Raw genomic sequence first — 27,055 nt, 5'->3', positions numbered from 1 at the left:
TTTGAGGACATCCTTTTAATCACAAACTGCTTATCCAGAGTCTGGCTTGAGGTTGGGACACTGGGAGACAGAACTTGGGACCCTCCCCAGGTACAGTGATGGTAACACTCCTGCTCCCTCCTAGAACTGGGGATCCCCACCTCGGTCGCTTTGACCTCCAGCCTTTCTGTGTTAATGCCTGTACTGCAACCACCCTGAAATCCTGATTACTCTTTCTGGAGAGAAGTGAGGGGGATCGGGGGCCTGCACTGACATTAGGGCCCCAGAAGCTCTCCCCAGGCCAGGCTGGGCCTCCCCACCTTCCCCGCCTGGCCCCCCGGGGCTGCGCGTCTACACGATGCCCTCCGGACGCTTGCTCCTCCAAACCACCAGCGCTGTCACCAGCAGGGTCACCAGGATGGGCACCACGATGAAGGGACAGAGGATGTTTCGGGGCGGGTCCCGCACAGCCCTGCCGGACGCGGGGCAGTTTTTGAAGTAGTGCTGGTGGATGGCCACGAAGAACGTGTCCACAGCTGCGTTTGGCCAGAAGCAGTTCAGCTGGGTCGCCACGTTCCTGGTGCAGTCTGTGAGCTCACTGTAGCTCCTGCAGATGGGAAAGCAGCTCATCAGCCCCTGAGTGGGCCGAGGGCCATGGGAGGACCCAGTTGCCCACCATGGTGAGCACTCCCAGAAGTCCAGGCCCAGGGGCAGCAGCCCTGGCTGTAGGAGAGGGGGGCCCCAGACGGTGTCGTGGGGGATCCCCAGATGTCCTGCACGTGGCCAGGCCCTGGAAGGTGAGCGGGGGCTTAGGGCCATCCCTCCATGCTTCCGGGGTGCCAGGGACTAGGATGCCATATGTAAGGGCAGCCTGAAAGGTGGGCCAGTCAGGCCTGCTCAGACAGCAGCCTGGGTCAACAAGCCATCCGCGCACAAATCCGCAGCTTCTCCAGCCTCGCCCCATGCCTGCCCCTCGGCTTGGAAGGCAGGAGCCTCATCTCCCAGCCCCCATCTTCCCACTCTCACTGGCATCTCCCACAGGGTCCATCACCCTTTGTTGTACGGAGGGATGTATGTATCATATGTAAGCGCCGTGAGGACAGGGCCGGCCTGCTTTGCACACCTGTAATCGCAGAGCCTGGAAGAGCACTCAGCACACGCCAATCACCAGGCAGTTGTTTCTTTCTTTCTTTCTTTTTTTATTGTGGTAAAATTTAAATAACACAATTTCATTTTACTATTTTAACCATTTGTTAAGTGCACAGTAAGGGGCAGTAAGTACATTCATGCTGTCATGCAGCCATCAGCACCATTTCCAGACCTTTCTCAGCTTCCCAAACACAAACTCTGTCCCCATGAAACACTGACTTCCCATTCCCCCTTCCCACCCACCAAGCGGCTTTTTGTCTCTGACTGTGACTGCTCTAGGGACCTTGGGTAAGTGGAATCATAAGGTATTTGTCTTTTTGTGATGGGTTTATTTCCCCAAGCAAAGCGTCCCCAAGTTTCATCATGTTGTAGCAGGTGTCAGACTCCTTCCTTTTCAAGGCTGAATCATGTTCTGTTTGTACCTACTTCATTTTGTTTATCCATTACAATGGACAACCTGGGTTGCTTCCACGTTTAGCGACTGGGAGGAACACAGCTGGTACAAACATGGGTGGGCAAACGTCTCTTGAACACCCTGCTTTCAATTCTTTTGGGTGTACTCCCAAGTGTGTAACTGCTGGATACGGTGGGTCTACATTTAACACTCTGGGTAAATTACTTTTTAATAAGTGAAGAGTCAACATGGGGGGAAAGGAAGATGTAGTTTCCAGAAGGCAAATCACTTTTGCTTCTGCTTATCAGGCAGAAAGCTGCAAAGCGTGTTGCTCTTACTTGAATGATAACCAAAAAAAAAAAAGCCAAAGAGACTAAGAAATGGTATGTTTTCTGGAATCCGTCAGAGAGCTGAGACTGCAAAGCAGTAAAGTAACTTATTTCAAGACAGAACTGTCCCACCTGGGGCCACGCGTGGGAAAGAGACACAGCTGCTATACCAGATGCGAGAAGAAATCCACTTGTAAAAAACTACCAAAGGCCAACTGTGGACTAGAAGGTCAGTTTGGAATTTCTGGGGCCCCAGACACACTGACTCATCACGTCTTCCCATGAGGAGCCGATGGGCGTTCCTGAGGACTGGGGCAGGCAGGAGACTGTCACACGTGGCCCGGCACTCTATGTTTCTTGAATACTTCTCATGTAAGAATTGACAGCCTTAGACCCCTGGAGGAACAGGAGGGAAAAGACCCATAGCCTTTCTGACATTCCCAGGCCCTTCTCTCCCAGGAAGCAAAAGCCTGAAGCTGCTGAGGGAGGGATGGTACAGCCTGTCAGCCCAGGGCACAAGAAAGATGCACGGTGGCTGAGGGAAGGATGGGGAAAAGACTGTCTTCCCTTGGGAGAGCAGCAGGAACCCATCTTGGGCCTAGGATCCTGGGTGATACCAAACAGAGGTCTCCTGCCACTGGGAGGGAGGCAGGACTCTCCTCGCCAAGGCCCCACAGATACAGGGCAAGGTTTGGCCACCATGGGAGAGGCCCAAAGGCAGGGGCCTGTCTGAACTGAGGCTCTGCCCCCTCATATGGGCATAACACAGACAACAAGCAGTAACCATCTGCTGCCCAGACAAGGTGGGGAGAGACCCACTGTGTGTGGCCCGGGCATGCAGGGTGGGATGCTGCACTGAGGACATGTCACCAGGCCCGACTCTGAGCACAAGGCCACAGTAGCCTGTTGCTAGAGATGTAGAGGCCTGTGGTGTTCGGAAACTCTCCGCGACAACCACAAGCCCCAAGCCCAGCCCAGTTCCTGACAAGACTGACTCAAAACCCCACCCGAACAGCCTGGCAGGAGCAGCTCACCCATTTCCAGGTAGAAACAGTAGTTACCTCAGTCTCGGCTTTCCTATACATGAATGTTCAGTATTCAATACAGAATCATGAACTTTCATTCCAAAGCAACAGAATCCAAGCAACCCCTTCTCAAGAGATACATCAATCCACAGAATCAGACTCTGAGATGTCATAACGATCATGCAGGGACTTCAAAGGAAAACTATGATAAAGGGTCTAAGTGGGGAAAATAGCCAACAGACACAAACAGAGAAGTTCAGCAGAGATGCAAGGTGTAGAAAACAAATAAACAAACACAGCAACAGAGAGAACTCCTTTGATGGACTCATCAGCAGACCTGACATCTGAGGAGTGAATTGGTGAACCTGAAGGTAGGTCAGAAATTACTAAACAGAAACACAAAGAGAAAAAACAGAGCATGTCTGTGGCGAATTAATAACACTGCCAATGATATCAACTCCAGTTTGTAATCTGAGTCCCAGAAGGAGGAGAAGAAATGGGGCAGAGGGGCCCCTGGGTGGCTCAGTTGGTTAAGCATCTGCCTTCGGCTCAGGTCAGAGATCCCAGGATCCTGGGATCAAGCCCCACATTGGGCTCCCTGCTCAACAGGGAGCCTGCTCCTGCCTCTCCCTCTGCCCCTCCCCCTGCTTGTGCTCTCTCTCTCTCGAATAAATAATACAATCTTTTAAAAAAAAGAAATGGGACGGAAAAAGTTTTTAAGAGATAATGGCTCAAAAATTTCCAAAATTAGTGACATATCAAATTGCAAATCCAAGAAGTCAGAGAACCCCAAATAGAGCAAAAACCAAAGTGACAGGAACAGCCAATAAACAGCCATATAGACACATCAAATTCAAACTAGCAGCTGAAAACCAAAGATAAAGGAAAAAAATCCAAAAGAAAAAATCCTAGAGCCTGTCAAGAAAAAATACACCTACGGAGGAGCAATGACAGGATGTCGGCAGACTTCTGACCTGAGACTGTGCAGGCCAGGGGACAACGGGGTGACAAAGTGTTGGGAGTGGCAGTGGGAACACACCTCTGTCTGCCCAGAATTCCACGCCCAGCAAAAATAGCTTCCACACATGAAGTTGAACTGAAGACTGAGAGAATTCACTGCCAGCAGATCTGGGTTATAAGAAACGTTTGAGATTTTCAGTCAGAGGAACATAGCAAGATGAAGAGCTCTATGAAAAGTAAAAATGAGGATCTTTAAAAGATACATTTCTGATCTTCCTGATTTTTGATGTAGAAAGTGGGTAAAGGGAGCAGAGACCAGAGGAACTACCCAAGGAGGCTTGAAAAGGCTGCATGGAAAAGGCCAGGGCGTCTGCAGCCTTGAGTGCCCCCTCTACATAGCTCCTTTTAGCCTTGAAATCGCTAAGTCACTGTTTTCTCTGCCCTGGATGCTCTCTGGGTCACTGCTGCGAGCGCACAGGGACCATGGGGCCCCCTCAGTCCATGTGGGAGGGCGGGGTGTGGAGGCCCCAGGAGGGGGAGAGTGGGCTGAGGTGGCAGCAGTGGACCTGCAGGGGACCCACACCCACCGGGGTGTGCGGTTTTCCCAAGTGAGCAAGGATTCATGTTTCAAGTAAAAACAGAAGTGGGAAGAGTGGCAGGAAATCCTGACAGGCTGGGTCTCACTGGGAGAGGGAAGGAACCAGCGTGCATCCAGTGGCTGGCCCGGGGAAACGCTGAACGTGTCACATATTGTAAAAGCCCCAAGTCCAGCCTTCTGGGCTGGCTGTTGGTCAACCACAGGGTTACGTGTTATAAGCGCTGGTCTGAATGACTGCCTTCTCCCCTGCCTCAGGCCCAGCAGACCCATCCAGTCAGCGGGACCAGTGACAATCCATCCTAAACATCGTTCCCCATCCTCTGTGCCTAAAGGAAAGGAGATGGGATGTCCCTACAAAGAGGGGTTGGGGTTGCCATCTCTGGGCTGGCCAGCCAGGATGGAGAAGAGCTCCCGACCTAAGAGACAAGACTCATCAGACCCCACACTGAGGCCATGTGGAAGGTGAGCCTCTGGTGGACTATTCTGGGATCAGGCGCTTTCTCCTTGAAATGTTATCCCTCCAGTCTGCAAAGCCACCCCTGTCTAAAAATATCTCTAACATGCAGTTGGCCATCCACATTCTGTTTATTTATATAGAAGTGACAGCTGAAACTTTCAATAAATATTTTGAGCCCTGTCAGCAAGGGTGTGATAAGAGAATTCCCTCAGAGCGCAGACATTCTTCTCTTCAGCAGAACATAGTACTGACTGAAGGGCCCAAAATAATCATGAAAAATATTCTTGCCTTAACCCTCTATTTTCAGTTCTCACGTAACTGAACAATTACCCCCCCCCTTTTTTTTAATATGAGTCTTTCTATTCTGGGCCCTTAAGCAAACTTTGCTTGGCATGTTTCTGAACACTATGGTGGGAGCTTCCCATATACTTGGGTCCCAAGTCAAGGGTGCCATGACTCACGGGTGTTTACTTATCGACAAGAAGGCTGATGCCCATGGATGCCCCAGACAAGTGGTGTGCTCTGGGGACATTTGTGGTTGGTGTTTACCCCAGCTAGCCCTGACCGGCCCTGATGTGTGGGGTATCTGAGTCTGAGCCCTGACACCCCACAGATCTGGATTCAAATCCCATCTCCATGACTTATCACGAGTGATCTTGGGGATCTCATGACCCCTATCCGAGTGAGCCCTGGCCTCCTTCTATTCTAATGAGGAGACTACCTGGCAGGGTTACAGGGCGGATCAAGTTAAATGAGGTCAAGGGCCCAACATACAGCAGGTGCCCAATAAATGCATGTTACTTCATCGCTTCCTCCCAGACAACTGGCGTGTGACTCTTGAAGTACACGCTTCTTGTTCCATCAACTTGAGCAAACGCTGACCAGGCAACACGTGTCTCAGCCTCCAAAATCGGAGGAGGAAGTGCTTTTGGTTTAGCTCATCTGCCTCAGTATTTGACTCCACCTGTCCAGGATCATGTATTGTGCAGTGTTTCCAGTGGCTCTGCACCCCCCCCCACCCCTGTGGGGAGGGGAGGTGGTGGCCTGGCAGCCTGAGAGCAGTTGGCCTGAGAGCCTGTCAGAGTGCCAGATGACATGGGGCAGGGAGGCTTTTGGGGAGTGGGAGAAGCCTGTGGGTGGGTGCGGGATGCAGAGCCAGATACCCGTGACGCCCCTAGTGAGACAGCTATTCTGGAAATCCAAACAACTAATATGCATCTGTGAAGAACTTTAACCTCACTGCTTAGGGGAAAAAAAAAAAGTGAACTCCTAGATTTAAAAATAAGACTGCACTGACAACAGTGTAGTGGAATGAGGTGGGCACTTACATCATCACTAATCGATAAAATGACATTTTTCTGGAAGGCAGTTTGGCAGTACGTGTCAATGACCTCAAAACTGGGGATACCCTCTGATCCAAGAATTCTGTTTCTAGGAATTATTCTAAAATAATACCATAAAATGCAGACGCAAGTCACGTAACGAGATGTTCACTGCAACTTTCTGATTGTGAAAAACAGCCAACAGTTGGACAGGGGTGAAGGAGACTGCTTCTAAAAGCTTCCCCTGTGCTCCTCCTGGGGGCTCCCAGCCCCACCAATGGTCTCCACAGCCAGCTCCACCCGCAGCCTTTCAGGAGGGCCACCAGAGAGCGCTCTTCCTGGGCAGCTCCTCTCCATGGTCTCCTCTCCTGGGGATGCTTCTCCTGACTGCCACCTCCTCCCTTGAGCCTCTACCCTCTGTCAGCAGCCTGACCTGTCCCCACCGAGAGGCTCCCCTGTCCTTGCTACCTACCCCGTGCGGGGAGGGGTATCCATACTCTGCAGGCTCCTTGGCTCCTGGGCCAGCTGTGACCCTCCACACCTGCATGTGAAACTCGCCTCTGTCCACATCCAGCTGTCAACACAGCTGACTTCCAGGCTATCCCTGCCTCAGCCCCCTCTCCCACCACCTGGGAAACCTTGCCCAGCTCCTGAGGCGTCATGGGCTTCTCCTCACCTCCTCCAGAGTTGTCCCCTCCCTTCCTGCGTGGCCCTATCTCTAGGCCCAGGAGTAGGCAGAAGTAACTTGTCTTCATGGGTTATTACCCACCCTCAACCATGTCCTGTCCTTCTCACTGGCTACACGCTAGCTTGGCTGGCTAACATTTCTGACTCAGGATATTTGCACATGCTGCTTGGAAGGTCTTTGCTTTCTGCTTGGAAGGCTCCTAACCCCATCTTCCCAAGGCCAACCTTTGCTCATCCCTCAATGGAAGGGCGCCAAGAGTGACATTCCCACTGTGACAGTGTTCTGAGATCTCCCCAGTGTAGAGACAGCCTACATATGTCAGAAGCACGAGATGGAGTTGACCACACCTTCACGTCGGAGACTTTAACTCCCTTTCAGCGCTGAGCAGATTAAAACCGATATAATGTGAACAAACCACATTCACTGAAGCATTGTGATGTGCCTGGTCAGCAGAGAATCAATCACCTTTTCAAAAGTCACAGATTCTACTGCGGCAGCAAAGAACAATGACAGAAGCCCAAAAAGAAATTGTACATTAGTAGTCTTTGACTACAATATTCAAAAGTAGAAATTAGTAAGAAAAGGATAAGTTAAAAAAAGTCAACTGTCCAGAAATTAAAGACGACTCCTATAATCTTGAGGTCTGAGGAGAATTTGACAATTCATTTACACACTATTAAGAAGACAATGGCAATACTATTTGTAAAAGTTAAGGGGATGAAAAAAAAAGTTAGGGGATGGCCCACAAACAATCCTGAGAAAAATCTGTTCTCCTAAACTTACTTACTAAACAAAAACATATGAAAATACACGAAGAAAGTCTCCAAATCAAGACAGTTTTAAAAAGAACAGCAAAGTAAATTATTCCAAAGGGCAAATCATTTAAATGCATTACTAATTGTTAGAAACAAATATTTAGGGATATTTTTAAAAATAGTAAAATAATCAGCAAATTAAAATGCTGATTCTTTAGAAAAATAGTTGCAGTGAAACCAGCCATATTTCTAAATCCTATACGGTAGAAGAAAAGTAGGGGTGGGACGCCTGGGGGGCTCAGCTGGTGAAGCATCTGCCTTCCGCTCAGGTCCCGCATGGAGTCCCACATGCACTGCTCAGCAGGGAACCTGCTTCTGCCTCTCCCTCAGCCACTTCTCCTGCTTGTGCTTTCTCTGACAAATAAAAATAAATAAAATTAAAAAGAGATAAAGTAATTCTCTATTAACATTCCCATGTTTCTTCTCAGATTTTTAAAAAGACTTTTAAAAATTTTATTTATTCATTTGAGAGAGAGAACAAACAAGAGTACAAGCAGGGGGAGGGTCAGAGGCAGAGGGAGAAGCAGGCTTCCCGCTGAGTAGAGAGCCCAATGCAGGGCTCGATCCCAGGACCCCGGGATCATGACCTAAGCCAAAGGCAGACAATTAAATGACTGAGCCATCCAGGTGCCCCTCATTGATTTCTGATTTCTGATTAAAAAGAAACAACCCGGGGCGCCTGGGTGGCTCAGTGGGTTAAAGCCTCTGCCTTCAGCTCAGGTCATGGTCCCAGGATCCTGGGATCAAGCCCCACATCGGGCTCTCTGCTCAGCAGGGAGCCTGCTTCCACCTCTCTTTCTCTGCCTGCCTCTCTGCCTGCTTGTGATCTCTGTCTGTCAAAATAAATAAATAAAATCTTAAAAAAAAAAAAAAAAGAAACAACCCTGTAAAACCACAGGGTTCCATTACTGGAACCCTGGGGGCATTTTCATCACAGGCCAGGTGGACTTCATCTTCAAGTGGTCATGTCTTCTCCCTTGTGGTTTCCGCCTCTGGGGTCAAGGCTCCGACCCACAACTGGGTCGTCACGCGCAGCCTTTCCTAGGCAGGACGGGGCTGGCCACCGCTGGGGCTACTTCCTTTGGTGACGCAAAACCACACAGCGTCAGGCCTGGAGTGAGCGTGCCAGGCTGGCTCATTGCTACAAAGGGCCTCGGACCCCAGAGAGACCGGGGGGGTGGCAGGTGGCTAACTGAGCCAACGTGGTCTCTATCTCTGTGGGCCCCCACACAAGGGAGTCAGGAGGCCGGCCCTCCTGCCTGGAGGTAGCACAAGATGGGACATCTTTTGTTTTTCTTGATGCTGGGGGATGTCAAAGGAAGTCTGTGACCAGGCCCAGGGATAGGAGGCCTTGAGCATCTCTGCCGCCCAGGGCTGAGCCACAGCGCTCAGACAAGAAGGCTTTGGCATTAGTGTGACCATTGCATGCAAACGCGTACTGGAAAAATGCATTTTTCCAAGGTTCCTCCCATGGCGGATCTCCTTATTTTGTAGACGGGGACCCCGGACATCCTGGCAGACCCGTGTGCCCAGGGAGCTTGGCCCACGACTCGCAGCATTCACGGGCACAGACTACAAGGTCTCTACCAACACTCGGGCCACAAAGAACTGAAACAGCTCGACAGGCTTCATACAAAACCCTGTGAGCAGCAGGTAACTTCATATCATGTCAGCTCCCTGGTCAACCGTACCTCCCTGACCCCCAGGCCCTGGCCGAGGAAGGTAGGCAAGTGCTATTGCCTCAGAAAATGAAGAACATGAACAGAACAGAGAATAAACAGCCCCGGGAGGGTCCCAGGGAAGAGGAAGGCCCATGGAGACCAGCTGGCATTTTCACGCTGGCTAGGAGGCGACAGTCCCGAGAACCACTTGCACCCCACCTGGGATGTGCGTCAGCTGATAAACAGCAGAAGTGGGTCAGGGAAGAGCTGGAAAGACCTCGCCCTGCGAGGCCACTGCAGAACACAGATGTGGGACAGCCCTCTGTGGCCTCCTCCAGCCAGTGCTCCCCCTTCCCACCCTGCTGAACCTTTGGCTTCCCATCTCCTGGCCCGAAGCCAGCCTGGGCTCCCATCCCCAGAGACATTCTACAGGGGAAAACCGCAAGGCAGCGGTCTAGGGTCACCCCACTTCAGTCCCTGCGTGTTGGCCCAGAAAGATGCTGCCTGGGGGTGGGCAATGCCCTCTCACCCACTACAGACAAGGTCCTGAGGGCCCTGCCCCTGGAAGTGACCCCCACACCCCCATCCCAATGGCATGTGGGTGGTAGACACTGGGAGCCTGAACCTGGCTCCTCTCCCACGTTCTGCTTTCTGCCTGCTTCTTAAGATGCACATACGCACGACCTGCTCCGTGACCCCATCCCGTGAAGAAAGGATTCCATGGTTCCTTTCCTGCAGAGGACTGGCTTCCCCCAACCCGGCTTCCACCGCAGGGTGGCAGGACAGGCCTGTGGCTCTCCTCCTGAAGCCCCCCAAACCCCCTGCCCGTGTTCTTCTATTTCCTCTCAAGACAGGACTCAGGCCTGGTGCTTTTGGTATGCGCGCCCTGGCTGAGTCCCCTGACCCTGTGGTGCCCCCTCCCGCAACCCCCATATTATCCCCTCCATCCAATTGCAGCTGCCTGTCTGCTATCTGCCTCCCCACCGGACTGGGATGTTGGGAAATGGGGTGGCTCCTCTCAGGTCCCCGTGGAATCCTGGTCCCTGTGTGGGGGCACAGTAGGGCTCAGTGCACAAGGCTGATATGCTTGTGACTCTGGGCCCCCCCAAAGGAACCATCTGGAGCCCTTAATCCCCAAACCTAGGCCAGGAGGGAGAGGTGGTAGAGGGCACGGTCCCTTCCCACCTGGGCTGTCCTGGAGCTCCTTGCCTGGATACAGGGCCTGCAGGCGGGCCCAAGGCCACTAGACCCATGTCTCAGAAGCACAGACCCGCAGTCCCTACACATAGAACTGTGTGTTCCTGTGCCAGTCCCAGAGCCCACCCTTGGGCCTGGAACCCAGAGCACACTTTGGGGGAACAATAGGAGACTCCCTGGGAACATTTTTCAGCTCTGCAACCAGGCTGGTTGGCACTACCTGGAAGCAGTGGGTGGGGGACACATGGGAGCCGTGCAGTACATGGGGCCCTGTGTGGAATGGGGAAGAGCGCCCCCTCCTCCAGGCAGGCCATGTGGCTTCAGCCTCCACCTTGGCCAGCCGCCCTGTGAAGGATCCAACCCGCCAAGCTACAGTGTGTCCTTGGATAAGATACTCAGTGTCTCTGAGCTGTGGTTTCTCCATCTGAGAAGACCATCACAGGGCTGAGCTGGAGACCAGGGAGCCAATGTACCCAGAGGCCCTCACACCCCCAAACCCATGGGGGAAGCTCCAGTCAAGGTGACCGCTGTCTGTTGAGGGGACCCCAGTGTTTTCTGTGTTTCTGGAAGATTTAATCAGAGTTTGGTGGACAATACAGCTTTGCTGTCATACCAGACAGCTCTAGGCCCAGCCCTGGTTTCCTGAGCCTGGCCCCCATCGGGCCAGAGTATGGCTTGAGCACCCTCCTCTCGGGGTCTGCAAACAGAGCAGCAGCCTGCAAACACTGGTGGGTAGGACGGGTGTGCCTAAAGGGACTGGGGCACCACAGGGTACTGTGCTGGGAGATCAGGCTGTGGGGACCTGAGGCCACAGAGACACAGAAGGTGGTGGGGCAGCTCTCCAGCCGCCCTGCTGGGGTCAGGCTGTGGGTTCCTATTGGGAGCACATGCTGCCTGGCCCTGGGGTCAGGCCAAGCCCAGTCTTGGTCCTCTGGGCGAGGGACAACCTGAAACTAAGGAGGTCACATGGAGCCATCCAGGGAGCTGTGGGCATACAGAATGGGGACCCACTTAGGTTGGGGTGTCAACCACACGCCTCCCTGCAGCTAAGGGCAACAGTCCCCACCCAGGACTGCAGATGCCCTGGCTCTCTGCCCTCCACAGGCTAGGAGATCCTAGGACACATTCCCATAGAATATGGGAAGTTACTCCTTGAACCAGCGTTCCGAACCTCTTCTTACAAAGTGAGCTGCGGAGGTGGCCCGTGTGGGTGACCCTGGGTGACAGTGAAGGGGGCGCCCAGGGGTCTGACCCATGTCTGCTTGGCTCCTCCATGCACGTACCTTCCTCCCCTGCTTGGCCTCAGAAGCCCCTTTTGGGGAGGAAGCACCCAACTGGGGCCCGGCCTCATTTGTCTTGCTCCACGACTCCTGCCCCTGGCTCTGCGCCCAACAGCTTCTGGAGCCTCTGTTCACACTGGGAGGAAGCAGAGGTTTCTAAATCCATTCCTGGCCCCGTGCGCAGTCTGTGCTGGCAGCAGACACAGCGCCCAGGATGCTGCCCAACCAGGCTCCCCACGGAGAGGGCCTGCTGTGCGGGCGAGGGCACAATGCCTTTTCTGAGAACAGGCTGGGGCAGGAACCAGGCTCCTGGGGTCTGGAGCTCAGGGCGATGAAACTGCACTTGTAAAATCCAGCAGGCATCTGAGAAGCCAGGGAACTGTGGCTGATCACCAAGCTCACCAAGCTGTGCCTGCTGTCACACAGGCATCGGTGTGAGCCCCCTCCCACCCTTGTCCTCGCTGGGACCCCTGTGGAGATCTGGGACCCCGGTGCAGACACCAGGTCTAGGAAGGTGAAGCCACCACTCCCACCCTTGCTGGGATGTGGGTGTCCATGAGTCTGTGTCCCAGGATTAGGTGGACAGTGGGGCGCTATGTTTGGACACTGACACCCCAGGACATTATCCTTGTGAAGTTACGCAGGCCATGGGAGGGAAGGGCTTTTCCCTGGAGCCCATCCTTGTCCCACAGCTCTCTGCCCGTCCCGCCCTGGAGCCCCTTTGTCTCTGTGATGCCACTTTCAGCTGGGACCCCACTCCGCCCACCCCCGCAGGGACACCTGTCCTGCCCTCCCGCCATGTCCCACCATTTGTGGCCTCCTCGTCCAAGTGGCCCCTGCCACCCGTGCCCTCACTGTCCCAGTCTTAGTGCGTTCGGAGTTTGGGGTGACACCAAATACAGGGGGAAGAGCAGGGCCATGGAACATTCCACACCACAGTATCCGGCCCGGTGGTGAGACCAAGGACTGAGCTGTTGTGCTTTCAGCTGTCAGGGGGACGTAGCAGTCCCCAGCTAACAGCAAGTTGGGGAAACCTGCTCTGAGCTGGACACTCCCTGAACACATGGCACCTGGCCACTGGGACCCCATAGCTGTTGGGGAGCCTCTGCCTCTAGCCTAGAATTCCTGTGAGGCCAGGCACCAACTGTCTCCCCAGAACCGGCCTGGAGGGAGTGTGCCTGAGGGAAGGAAGGAACAATCCTCTCCCTCCTGACTCTGCTGAGACCTGCCAGCACCGAGACCCTCACCTGTGGACCTTCCATCTACTCCCAGGGCTCACCCTGAGGGAGAAAGAGGGGCTCCCCAGCAGCCACCGTGTGGCAGGTGCTGAAGCCTAAACCCATGGGGGTGCAGCCCCAGGAGGGGTTGAAGGTCCTGCCCCTGGGTCCCCACCAGCCACAGCATGGACCCGCCCCCTGTGGGGTCCGCAGCAGAGGCTAGCACTTAAATATCTGGTTCTGAACTCCTTCATGGTACCCGAGCGCCCTCATCTCACTTTTTAAGGAGGAACCACAACTGGGACTCGGTAAGAGCAGCCACCAGCGGCCCCTGGCCTGCCAACGCTCTGTCCCACCTCCCAGCGAGCGTGTGCTCTTGCAAGCTGGGAGGCTGAGGCTGCCCACAGCGAGACAGAAGATTCCAGCCATCCGCCATGCTTCTCTGTGATTGGGAATCAGCCTGGGACAAGTGTGCACCTGGAGCAGCCCCAGCAGCCCAGGAGGATGGGAACACAGAGACATCAAGGTCACAAGGACCTGCAGGCCCACTTGGCTTTCTGGAGGGGGTCCTGAAGCCCCCCCAGTGGCACCAGAACAAGCTGGTCCTGGTCCAAGGAGGGGAGTCAGGCGCTGGTCTGAGGGTCAGTCCAGGGCCTGAGGGTCTGTGTTGGATACTGCCCAAAGGCCCCCTGAAGGCAGTCCCTAAACAGTCATGGGGCTCAGGGCCTGCCTCCTGCCCACCCCATGTCTTCACAGTCCCTTCCCAGTCCCTGCCTCTAGCAACTTGCAAGCAACCCCCCTCCCCAACCCTGGAAAGCAGAGGTCATGCTTACAAGATAAGAAACCATCTCTCTGCCTTCTCTGATGACATGATAAAAACCCAGAGACAATGGAACGCCCGCTACACCAACTTCAGAAAACCGGGCTGTTCATCACATTGTATTACCTGCCAAGCTGTCACTCCTGGAGAAAGGCAGCTTTTTAAAGCGCCCTAGAAAATTTTTGCTTTTGAGAACGTATTAATCATACAGTTTATTCCTAGGATTTACTTCGAATAATTGCCGGAATCTAAAAGGCGCGTGTGAAAGGGAACGATGAGTTAAAAATAGTAAGACATGCTTGAGTTAACAGCCTATTTGCAAAGATGAGTAGCCACGAGCCGGATCAGACCAAGGGTTATTACTGACAAAAGTCAGAACCATGCAGGGTGAAAAATAAAAACAAAATAGAGGACAGAAAGACAAAGAAAATACTAGAACATTAACCCAAATCAATGAGGGGAGAGAGAGAGAAAGAGAAAGAGAGACAGAGACACAAAGCAAAAGTCCAGGAATCCAAAAACCCAGAGACTCTGTGGGGGGGTAGGCTTCCACGGTGTGGTGGTGGTGGGGAAAGGCCAGGGTATGTGGTCTGACCCTGTAAGAAAACCAGCACAGAAATCAGAGCATCTGTGTTTCACATTTCACGGCTGGTTGAGTGAAAAGAAGTTTTCCGACAGCCTCATCAGAAAGATAATAGAAAAGACATCACGTTTCAACAATGGGAAGAAAAAAAGAAATCAGCGTAACATAAAAAATCAAGACAAAAAAAGGAGCACCTAAAGGTTGAACAGAAAGGACAAATACAAGGTCATTTCTCAAGTTATGAGGCTCACTGCTCTCCCTGCGGAAGCACAAAATCCAGCAACATGCTGTTCACAAGACACACCAGAAGAGGAAGAGGAGGTGTGAGTAAGCTTCAAGGGGCTGCAGACCGGCGTTTCAGTGCTAACACCAGGCCGAGATTAACACAGGCAAAAACCATCCCACGTGGCAAGAGTCGTAACCTTACTTCACGGTTGATGTCAGCAGCATAACCGTGCGGCATCTAAATGCTATAGTAACAGAGCAGGATCTATGCATGCACACCTGCTGGGAGAACGACACAGAAACCATGCCAGTTTGTCCAGGACTGAAGAATCCACTGCTCATTATCAAGCACACAGAAAGTTCAGGAACACGGGAAGGAGCTGAGTAGCACAACAGTGCGGAGTCCGTTGCTGTTTCAGTGGGAATGAAACAGAACGAGCAGAATATGGTTCGTTTTCAAGGACTGGCGGTGTGTTTACAGAAGGTCGTCATGTGCAGGATCTCAAGGAAAATCTCAACAAAAATATGGAAGCAGGAACTATTTGCTCTCTGTTCTCTTATTCTGTCAAGAGAAGAAGAGAGTAAGAACCAAACAGAAATACAACATTTGAGAATGAAAATGTACTTGTCTACGGAAAAAACTGTCTGATACGACGAAAACACAGACATCTCAAAACCAGCAGAAAGTGGCAAAGAAGGTCCAGAAGGAGAAACCACATGGCCTCATTAGGTTCAAAAAAAGGTGAGAAAAAATGATGATACAATAAGCATCAAAATTCTATGTCGTGAAAGAAGCAAAAGGGGGGGAAGCGAAAAAGAGGGAAAAGCAAATGATGAAAGTTAAAGCCAAAAAATTTTTAAAAGACATTGCTATCTAAAATCTACCCATTTTCTAAAGACCTTTAAGAATGGGCACAATGAATACAAAAGTGGTTCTTGTCATCTGCCTCTGCTGACCCAGATGACCTCTATACAGAGAACACAAAGGACGAGAAAAACACAAAGATTAAACACAATTTTGAATATAGAAGATCTGAAACATTTAAGGGGATGATATGTGTCATTATGTTTCAGGGAGGAATGCGAAGAATACAGACCCGATAAACACTGATGAAATAACAAACATGAAACAAAAAACAGCCCAAATGGAGCAACAGTGAAATTAGAAAAAGAAATCCTCCCCACCCCCCAACGCAGATCTGATGGTTTTAGTGATGAATTCATTCACATTTGCAAGGGATGAATAATTATCCCGTCAGATGAATTATTTCCCCCTCTTGACCCCAATAGTCAGCTGAGCACATATATTCCATGAGGTAACGATGACCCTAATCCTAGAACTTCTGGGAAACTTGTACGGAGGGAAATGAGGAGATGTTAAAGAAGTGAATACTTTTATACTCATTTTCCTGGGGAGGAAACAGAGGCCTGCGGCGGGTGGGCAGGGACGGAATCAGCAGGGTTCCTGAACAGTGGGTTCCATTTGAGTTCTCTGCCCGGTCCACTGTGTGAGTTCTGTACTAACTGCTGAGACAACATCTGAAGGTAACAGCCAATGAGGCCAAGTAGGCCTGCTGCCATTCTTCAGGACGCGGGGGCCAAAGACGCTCGCCGTGGGAAGATCCCTGCGAGCAGATGGCTCTTCTCTAGTGGACTGCTTGGTGACGGCCCTCTCAATTAGCATCTTAGTACGACCTCTGATGGAACTCGGCAGAATGTTTTTTTTTTCTTTTTCAAAGATTTTATTTATTTGACAGACAGAGATCACAAGTAGGCAGAGAGGCAGGCAGAGAGAGAGGAGGAAGCAGGCGCCCCGCCGAGCAGAGAGCCCGATGCGGGGCTCGATCCCAGAACCCTGGGATCATGACCTGAGCCGAAGGCAGAGGCTTTAACCCACTGAGCCACCCAGGCGCCCCTGCAGAATGGTTTTTCACTCTTTTGGAAAAACAGGCAGAACGTCTATCAAAGAAAGCAAAACGTAATGTGAAATGCAATGAGAATGCACACACTAAAAGCGAATGAGATCGTCTAAACTGTAGAAAATATTACAGAGCACGGTGATGGGAAGCGAGGGTATGGCCCCAAGCCATAAATAAAAATCAACTGATGTGATCTTAATCCACACACGAATGTGTGTTTTTTTTTTTTAAGATTTTATTTATTTATCAGAGAGAGAGAAGGAGAGAGAGAGAGCACAGGCAGACAGAATGGCAGGCAGAGGGAGAAGCAGGCTCCCTGCCAAGCAAGGAGCCCGATGTGGGACTCGATCCCAGGACGCTGGGATCATGACCTGAGCCGAAGGCAGCTGCTTAACCAACTGAGCCACCCAGGCGTCCCCGAATGTGTTATGTTTTAAGCTAAGCATTACCAAACAGAGGTAAGAAATACTATTTAACAAATGATGTTAGCATCATCGAAGTAGGAAGGAAATAAATTTTAATTCAGGTCTTAATGTAAACTACTCACTGTGTTAGGAAGGAGAAATGTTATTTCAAAACACGTGACAACTAAATAGAAACAGAACATAACATTGTGGCCATAGGACTCCCTCCAAATTTCGACAATTGGATTTCCAGAACAGATAGGACAGTGGCCAAGTCACAGACCTCTGAGGAGTGAGTCAGGGCATACACGTAAGCAGAATAATTAATATATCACACACGGGACACAAACAGCACCGCAGTAAACACAAGGGACATGTGAAGAGAAAATATTTAAAACAAAACAACAACTAGCTAACTTCTACCACGTTCAGGAGTCTATAAAATAAGGTTAATAAAAGTCCCAGTGACTCAGAAGATAAAGTAGCTAAAGTTATGCTCAAATACTTTGCACTTGAGAAGAAACAAACTGCAGAGAAGTTCAGAAGAACAGTTCTCCTTCCCGACAGCCGAAGGCAGGCACAACAGATGAGAGGAGGCTCATTTGAAACCTGCAAAACCAGGATCTCTACAAACTCAATACTCAGGGACATGTGAGGAAATAAATAGTTTCGTGTGTTGCTGGTAATAAAAATTCGTATAATTCTTTAAAAGGGCAACTGGGAGGGCAGCTCTTTCTGTCCACGGGTCCCATGCTTTAATAAAACCACCTCTTTGCACCAAAATAAATGAAATGAGATGAAATGAAATAAATAAAATAAAATGGCAACTGGGCAAAACTTATCAAGAACCACAGAATGGGGGCACCTGTGTGGCTCAGTCCACTAAGCATCTGCCTCCGGCTCAGGTCATGATCCCAGGGTCCTGGAATCGAGTCCCGCATCAGGTTCCCTGCTCAGTGGGGAGCCTGCTTCTCCCTCTGCCTCTACTGCTCCCCCTGCTTGTGCTCCCTCTCTCTCAAATAAATAAATAGAATCTTTTAAAAAACCTACAGAATGTTCGTGGCACGGGCTGTATTAAGTCCATTTGCAAGAATTCTTAAAGAAATTAGTCAAAAAAAGAAGTAAGGCTGCATGTAGAGAAGCTCTCAGAGCTGCATCATTTATAACAGTAAAAACCTGGAAATGGCCCAACATAACAGGATTGAGAAAATCAGGATGTTAACTTGGCCTTCTTGCTACTGAGCTAGGCTGCGTCCAGCTGGCCCCGGGCAGCGAAGGTAAACTCCCCTCTTACTACTCAAAAGGAGTGTATTTTTAAGAAAGTGGGTTCTCCGTTTTTTGTTTTTGTTTTTTTGGCTGAGAGAAGTGGGCACCTGAGCATGTCCGGCAGGGCACCCTGTAAGCCAGCGTCCAGGGCTGAAGTCCTGTGAGCCACTGAGGGAGAAAGCGGTCTTCAAAATAAGCGCGGGGAAGGTGGTCGGCCACCCCATGCCACAGCTCCCCGGGGCCCTGCCAGTGGATGGAATGTCGCTGGGCCCAAGCGCGCTAGAAAGACGGCCACCAACAGAATGACGGATGAACAGAGGGGTCCTGGGAGACCCTGCGGGCAGGAGCAGAGCTGGGCTGAAGGTTATCAATGGTGGGAGGGGGCAGCTGCTGCAACCCCGCCCTGCCACACCCACTGATCCTCCCCACTTCGTGCTCCCTGCCCCTCCCAGGTGCACACAGCCCTGGGGGGGCTGCCCTAGAGCAGGCTCAGGGGAGCCCTTTGTGAGCCAGCCTGCGCCCCTCCCCAACAGCAAACTCCTGTGCTCACAGCCTGGACGTCTCTGAGGCCTTCCTGGGGGAAGGGGGGGTGGTGTGTGGGGAGTCACAACAGCCTCTCCAAGGCGGGAGCGGAAGGCACATTGCCACAAGTCCCCATCACTAGGATCTGTCCCACCTGCCTGCTCCTGTGGGCTCAGCCAGGATCTGCTCAGTGTCGCCCCATGGCTGACCTCCTACACTGTGACTTCATCCCCAGACCAAGGAGGTGGGGAAGATGGCAGTGCATCCCATGATGGAAACAGATGTCAAAGCAGGCGTGGTGCTACGTGGTCACTGCCGTGTCTGGGGAAGCATCCGTGCCCTCTGTTGCTGCCAGCGGACAGGAAGGGAGGTCGAGGATGAGGCAGTGGCCCAGGGACATGGAGGAACGAGGGCCAGTGGTCCTCCTCGATGGCTCCCAGCGTCCCCCCGCCACACAGGACTGCTAGGTTTCTGGCCTCTGTAGACACACGTTTTGGGAGCTTTCTCAAGGAGGAGTGGGGTTCTTCCTCCCCACTCCCTAAAAGCTTCAAGTCCAGCAGGTGGCCATCCATAGACCCTCTGTGATCATCTGAGAACCACCCCCCCTGGAGCAGGCACACAGATGAGGCAACCCCAGCCCAACATGTTACTGCTGCCCCTGAGGGATTCCCACCCCCAACACGCAGACAGCAGCTCTGCCTGCTGGGGCACAGCCAGAGGGCTACCTTGTGGGGGAGCGAAGACACAGTGGGGGCAGGGTGGGGCTGGGAGCCATGGTCGGAGGCTCTCCCCTAGGGGGTCCCTAGACTCTTTCCCACATCTGTCTGCCCAGGGCTGGCTCTAGGTGCACGTTGGGGGAAAGTGGATTTCCAGAACCTTCTGTCCCCCCCCCACCCCCTGCTTGCCTGTGAACACAGATCTAGGTGCACAAAGCCTGAGACAACTCCTTCCTTCCTTCCTCAGCCTGCCACGCTCCCCCGTGGTTGGTCCCATTGCCCCAGCCTCCATCTGCTACCACAGGTCGGCTGTGGCAGAGCTCCGGATATAGGGTGGATGGGCCCAACCGGCCTTGACCTTGCCGCCTGCATGGACACCTGCTCACGACAGCACCCCCCCCACCCTGTTGCTGCTGTGGGGTCCTGGTGGTGCAAGTGGTACACTTCTCCTCAAGAAGCCACCTTGGTGCTGACTTTCAGAAGCTGGATTCGAGAGGGTGGAGGAAAAGGGCCCCCCTTTCCTCTGCCCGCCCACCGAACTCTGAGTCCCACAGTGCCTCTCTGTCACAGCCTTGGCCTAACAAACTCCAGAGGTGGCTGCTGGGAGCTCCAGGTCCAGCTCAGGGGTCCTTCCTCTCTGCAGACCCCAGCAGCAGAAGAATGCCCACCCTCCATGGCTGCATACCTGGAGCACTGGAGGGGGAGCCTAGACGCGTGGAGAGCTGTGGAGGACCACCGCAGACACCCTCACCCAAGGGTACCCACCCTGGTGCTGGAAGGCGGTGTCCACACCTTTTCCCACAGGGCTGGAGCCCCGCAATGAGGCCCCGGGGCTGGGGCGCAGGAGGAATGGCCTCGGCAGAAGGAGCCTGGCTCCAAAGGCAGGCTGGGTCACCTTCCTGGGACAGCCCCTCTCCTCCCTGAAGGCCTCCAGAGGTCAGGATCCCTGTGCGCCTGGGCTCTGCAGACACCAGAAGGGCTCCCCCCAAGCCAGGTGGGCAGAGGGGCAGGGGGTGGACACCTGTGCCGGCGCCTGCCGACGAGCTGGCGGGCTGAGCCCTCGTGAGCATGGCGCAGGTTCCCGAGGCAGAAGCCTTGCAGCACAGACCCACCACGGCACTGAAGCCAGCCCTGGAGCCAGCCATGCTCGCAGCCTGATGGGAGGTCCCCATGGGGACAGGCGTCCCATGCCAGGTGGCCCGCAGGCTCCAGAGAATGGCGTGGAGGACCCTGGACGTGCTCCAACCCGAGGTCTCGGCCACACAGCCGGGTGCAGCCAGAGTCCCTGGAGGACACAGCCACTGCCCTGGGGAGACCTCTGCGCCTGGAGAAAGATGCCTCCCTTTCAGTTCCTGTTGGAATTCCTAAGAAGAGCAGCTGCTCGGGCCTGCTGCCCCGCCCGAAGAACTCCCTGACTTGACTCTGAAGGGAGACACAGAAGAAGGCTCCTTGTGCAGCAGAGAGCGGACCCCAAGGGGGGCCAAGGTACCCTGTTCTGGTCAGCAGTCCCTGGGGAACGGGAGCTTGGGGCCTGTGCTCCTGGATGAGGACACAGCACGGCAGCCTGTCCCCTAGAACCCCGCTCTGTGTCCTTCCCTTGACACACCAGGCTGCCCCCCACTTCCCAGGGTGGGAGAGCGCTCCTCGGAATTGGGGTGCTCTTTGGTCTGGGCTGGAGGCCTCTCCACACCCTGCACAGGGTCTGCACACAGTAAGGGACTGCAGGGAGGCGGACCAGGCCAGGGAGACCGTGTTAGGGAGCTGCCAGGCACTGAGCAGGACCCAGTCAGCAGCGACAAACCTAGAAGCTTCCAGACAGAGACAGGAGGGGTGTGAAGGTGAAGTTGGGTTCTCTGATGGCTGGTCATGGAAGGTGGTGACCCACTCCCTGGGGACCCCTCTGACATCTTCCCCTGTCCAAGGTGACACCTGGGAGCCAGTGACGGGGCGGGAAGGCAGTGGCAGCGGCAGCAGTGCCTCCTGAAGCCCCCCAGCACTTTCCGTGTTGGGGAGGAGATCCATATGCAGGTAAATCAAACTGCTTGAGTTCCTCACATTCGAGATTCTTCTCCTTATCTGTTCTGCTCTTTCTCTCCCTCCCCAAAACCTGCAGGAACATCTCTGGAGATGAGAGTTTCTGATGACACATTTTCCCATGTTCTCTGTAGCTCCCTAAATTAGATTATATTCCCAGTTAATACATTGAATGACCTTTCATTTCCACTAGCACGCCAGGCCTGCTGTTTAACAAGCTAACCCCTGGGGAATCATGGCTGGGCCTGGAGCCTGGGGGGTGGGGTGGGGGAGGGGGCAGGGCAGTCTGTCCTGCTGAGTGCATCTGCCCTGAGGAGACGTGAAACCAGGACAGGTCAAAAACCGGGGGAATCAGAAATCCAAGGCATCCCTAGACAAGAAAGGACTCAGGAGCAGCCCCCAAGCCACCCTCAGATGAAGAGAAGGGTCAGGGTCCAAGGCCATGGACTGATTGAAATGCAGAACCATGCTGGACAGCTAAGGTCCCAGGATAAGCTCCCTTACAACTCTTGAAATGCAAAAACAAAGAGACCCACAGTCCCAGAGCAGGTCATTGTCCTCTTGCTGAAACACGGCCCAAATGCTCGTTAGCCCTCTGCTTTCTCTCCAGGGCTCTCTCTCTGAGCAGTGATGCACGGTGCTGCTGAGAAGTACTTTGGAAAGAACCCAATGTTTCCATCCAGTGTCCTAAGGGAAGCAGGGCAAATGAGGGCCCCCCTCTCAGTCTGCCGTGACGCAGGAGGTGGCACTGCGAGCTTGGGGGCCAGAGGGCATGAGCAGGCCCCCATGTGCCCCACAGAGGATTTTGTCCCCATCTCCTCCAGAGCATGCATCCTAAGGAAGTCTGGTGGGCTCTCATTTGTCACTTGGGAGGAGGGAAGTCCCCTCTGCCATGCAGCTGTTTTAAATCCTCTGACTTCAGAGCAGGATCCAGAACATCCCTCGGCCATGTTGAAGCCACCTGCAGGCCCAGCCCAGTTGCTAGGACAGCCATCACCTTGAGCAGCAGGCATTGGGGACCTCTGGCCTTGAACTCCCTTTGGATTTCTCCACCCGCAGCATTAGCCTGGGGCTCGATCCCAGGCCCCAGTGAGTTCCCAGGTCTGCTCTTGGGGCACTGCCTGCAGCCCAGCAACAGGCCCCGGCTGCACTTGGTTCAGGGAGGGGGTCTGTCCCCGTACCTGCACCCTTTGTCAGACCCCTGCCCTGTCTGCTATCCCCTGGCCCCACTGCCCCTACTGTTCCAGGGGACTCTGGAAAGTCTGCTTTTGGCCTGAATACCAGGCTTGGTAGCCCACTGCATGCGGGCCCCACCAGGCCCCCTGGACGTTGGCGGCAGCCGAGATGGCCACTGAAGGCCATCAACCACTTCCCTGGGATGTCCCCACACCTCCCCAGAGAATCAGGAGGGAGCCATCTTGTACCCCTGGGGAGTGTCATGAGTTGAGACTCTGGACCCAAAGAGACCTTGTGAGCTGTGCCCCTGGGCAGATAAGGCAGGGATTATGACTGTCCTACCATCTCCTGAGGTTGCCACTTACACAAGATGACAGAGGCTGAGGGATTGTCACAATGCTGAGCTCACAGTAAGTGCTTAATAAGTGCTAGCTGTAATAACGAACTCTTTTCTTGAAATGGTGTGAGTGATAAGTAAGGCTTGGGTAGACAGTAAAGACTAACTGTTCTGGAGGAGAATTCAGGCTGTAGATGGACGTAATAGGAGAAGGCTTGAAACACGGAGTGTCGATGAAGGTGTGGGCAAAGCGTGGAGGGAGATGACACAGGACAAAGGGCCATCACAACCCACGGGGGGCAGAGATGGGCTCAGGAATGAACAGGACAACGGGGCAGCTCATCGGGAAGAAGAGAGAGTGTGCTTCCTGGCATGCCGCCCATCAGAATGAAGCCCAGAGGCACCAGTGACAGAGATGTGTCCCCAAAACCACATGGACTTGAGGGGAAAGCAGGGGTGGATCCTCTGGAACCCCGGCGTGGGGAGAGGCCGTGCGGCTGTGACTTGGATCCGGGGGGATGACATGCTGATGTGCACAGCTATGTGAAAACAAGGTTATGTGGCAGCAGGAATGCCAGAAAGGGAGTCAAAAGACAGTGCCTGAGTTGGGAGAGAACTTCTCAGGCGCGGCAGACAAGGGTCTGAATTCACCTCTATGGGGCACCCAGCTGGTGTAGTCAGTGGACAGGGCCGTGACTCTTGGTCTCGGGGCTGTAAGTTCTAGCCCCATATAGAGGGTAGAGATTACTTAAAAATAAAATCTTAGGAAAAAGAAAAAAAAACACCTCTTTAAAAAGGATCAGAAACCTGACCAGAAAAGGAGGAAAGACACAAACAAACATTCACAGAAAAGAGAACAGAAGAGGAACTTGTTGCTGGAGAAACCCAAAACAACATACCAGGGAGACAGCCTGAGCAGGCAGCGAGGACTCAAGCCTGACAGTGGGGTGTGCGGGTGGGTGGTGGGAAATGGCTCCCTCATGCTGCGGGTGGAGCTGCCCACCCCTGGTCCTCCTGGAGGGCAACAAGGCGTGCTCAGCAGGGCATGCTCCCACCTCGCACCCGGGAGCCCTGCACCCAGGGCATCAGCGCGGGGACGCAGATGCCACAACATGAGCACGACTATGCACACACACAGGTCATTCCCTTCAACACTCCCTGAAATTCAGAAATACTGGGAAAACCAAATGCCTCCTGCTGGGAAAGTGCTTGGAAAATTATGCACAGAGCAACGTTATTCAGCTGCAAAAATGCGTGCTGCAGCTCTCTATGCACTGATTAGAATGGATTTCCAGCATAGACCGGTAGGTGAAAACAAAATGCCGAAAGAATATCTAAATAAAGGGCTAGTATCCAAGACCTACAAAGAACTTATGAACCTCAATACCCAGAAAACAAATAACCCAATCAAGAAACGGGCAACAGACATGAACAGACATTTCTCCAAAGACATACACATGACCGACAGACCCATGAAAAAATGCTCAACATCACTGGGCATCAGGGAAATATAAATTAAAAGCACACTGAGATACCACCTCACACCCATCAGAACAGCTAAAATTAACAACTTGGGAAGCCACAGATGTTGGTGAGGATGCGGAGAAAGGGAACCCCCTTACACTGTTGCTGGGAATGCAAGCTGGTACAGCCACTCTGGAAAACAGTATGGAGTTCCTCAAAAAGTTGAAAATAGAGCTACTCTATAACCTGGCAATTTTTTTAAAAAAATTATTTATTTATTTGACAGACAGGGATCACAAGTAGGCAGAGAGACAGGCAGGGAGAGAGGAGGAAGCAGGCTCCCTGCTGAGCAGAGAGCCAGATGTGGGGCTTGATCCCAGGACCCTGGGATCATGACCTGAGCCGAAGGCAGAGGCTTAACCCACTGACCCACCCAGGCGCCCCTGACCCAGCAATTGTAATACTAGGTATTTAACCAAAGGGTACAAAAATGCTGATCTGAAGGGGTCCCCTGCACCCCAATGTTTATAGCAGAATGTCCACGATAGCCAAATTATGGAAAGAGCCCAGATGTCCATCGACAGATGAATGGATAAAGGAGAGGTAGTGTGCATATGCATGCGTGTGCGCGCGCACGCGCACGCGCACACACACACACACACACACACACACACACACACAGGAATATTACTCAGCCTTCAAGAAAGAATGAAATCTTGCCATTTACAATGACATGGATGGAGCTAGAGAGTATTATGCTGAGTGAAATAAATCAGTTGGTGAAAGATAAATACCATATGATCTCATTCATATGTGGAATTTAAGAAACAAAACAGGATGAGCATAGAGGAAGGGAAGGAAAAATAAGATAAGAGGAAAACAGAGAGGGAGGGAAACCATAAGAGCCTCTTAACTATAGGAAACAAACAGGGTTGCTGGAGGGGAGAGAGGCTGGGGCGATGGGGTCACTGGGGGATGGGCATTCAGGAGGGCATGGGATGTGACGAGCACTGGGTGTTATATGCAACTGATGAATCCCTGACCTCTACCTCTGAAACTAAGAATACAGAATATGTTAACTTAATTGAATTTAAACAAAAGATTTAAAAATATCTATTGTATAGTACCAGAAATAATATGTAGTATAAGATAAAGACATAGCATAGCAAAGTTAAAGAATATCTTTATTTATTTATGATGGCCAGGTCTCTGTGTCAGCCTGCTGGCCAGCAATACCACCTATACATGCCTGCCCTACGGATTTTGGATTTGCCAGAACCCCAAGCCGTATAAACCAATTCCTTGAAAAAAAATACTGATGTGATAGCAACAGCCTTCCCCCACACTGACCACGGGGACCAAGGGAACCAGCAGAGACACCCCTGTAAGCGGGGGCATCTGTCACCATCATGGACATAGCCTCCTCTATCCACACTCACTTGTTCCTGTCATCCTCCTTCACCCTAAGGCTGTCCCCACCCGTGGCCATGTTCTGTCACCCCAGACCATGGAGTAGAACCCCTCACGGTGGCCTTGAGTGGACTCCTCACACCAGGTCTGGGGCCCCCACCCCAGCCATGCCCACCCCCAACCAGGGGACACACAAGACTCACCTGATGGTCTTGCCCCAGTCACACCATAGCGTCTTCCCGATGGCATCCATGCTCACCTGGAACTGGCTGAGGCAGAGCTCCTGGAGGAGAGGGCCGTAGTTGGCGTCCTGGCAGGCCGTGGCCATGAGGAGGGGGTGCACTGCAACGAGAGTGTCCGGGGACCGTCAGCCGACCCCCGCCCGCCCTCCCCCACCTTCCCTGCGCACCCACGAGGGGCCTGCCCAGAGCCCACTTCCCCCCGATCTGGGGAGAGGAAGCCTGGGCGCACTGACCCGGCACAACCCAGCCAGAGCCCCGCTTGCTGCCTGCGGGCCAGACGGCGCCTCCCAGAGCTCTGAATGCACAGCGCCAGGGGATCGCAACTCCCCTCGAGGCCACTGACCGCCAGGAGCAGGAAGCCCAGCAGCCCAGGAGGGTCTGACACTCAGGTACCACTCCATCCTCACTCCAACCCCCCGACACAGCCCCCAGCACCTCCCCTTCACACGTGGGGAAACTAAGGACCCCTGGGATTGCAAACAGTCTCCTCCCCCTTGATGCCACCAGGCCTCTGGCCGATTTGGGCCAGAACGTGGGGTCCAGGCTCTGGCTCTCAGTCCCAGGGACAGCCCACCTGCCTTGAGGAGCCCCAGCTCATGACGCTGAGGTCTGGATACTTACTGGTTACAAACCACACCGACAAACTAAGATGTGAAACGTGCTCTATCCTCCAACTTGATACATATGAGCTCAAAAGGGTAAGGAAGGCACTGCACAAACCAAAATTCACTCCCTTCCCCACTAAGCCCACAACTGGCTCAGGTGGCTGCTGACAGGTGAGGAAGATTTTTCCCCTGGGTCCCCACCCCTAGGCCTCCCTGCTCTTCCTTTTCAGGCTGCACATCAGCCTCCTCTGCCTGTCTACG

General features: G+C 53.0%; 1 protein-coding gene across 1 annotated transcript; it reads right to left on the bottom strand.

Moving 5' to 3' along the window:
- On the bottom strand, positions 1–26,285 carry LOC111145687 (receptor activity modifying protein 1). The gene is made up of 2 exons (XM_022500793.1): positions 26,151–26,285; positions 1–586 (listed from the first exon to the last, which is right to left on the bottom strand). The coding sequence occupies exons 1-2, from the start codon at positions 26,273–26,275 to the stop codon at positions 331–333; spliced, it is 381 nt and encodes a 126-aa protein (XP_022356501.1). The 5' UTR covers positions 26,276–26,285; the 3' UTR covers positions 1–330.
- Positions 26,286–27,055: the final 770 nt, after the last annotated feature.

This window comes from Enhydra lutris, unplaced genomic scaffold (genome assembly GCF_002288905.1).
Source record: "Enhydra lutris kenyoni isolate GAN:26980312 unplaced genomic scaffold, ASM228890v2 scaffoldscaffold1, whole genome shotgun sequence".
NCBI classification, from domain to species: domain Eukaryota; kingdom Metazoa; phylum Chordata; class Mammalia; order Carnivora; family Mustelidae; genus Enhydra; species Enhydra lutris.
This window is presented reverse-complemented; position numbering and strand designations above follow the sequence as displayed.

Coding starts and splice junctions, on each gene's coding strand:
- LOC111145687 (XM_022500793.1), bottom strand. CDS start 26,275: ATGGCCACGGCCTGCCAGGACGCCAACTACGGCCCTCTCCTCCAGGAG. Junction 587..26,150: donor GACTGGGGCAAGACCATCAG/GTGAGTCTTGTG, acceptor TCCCATCTGCAG/GAGCTACAGTGAGCTCACAG.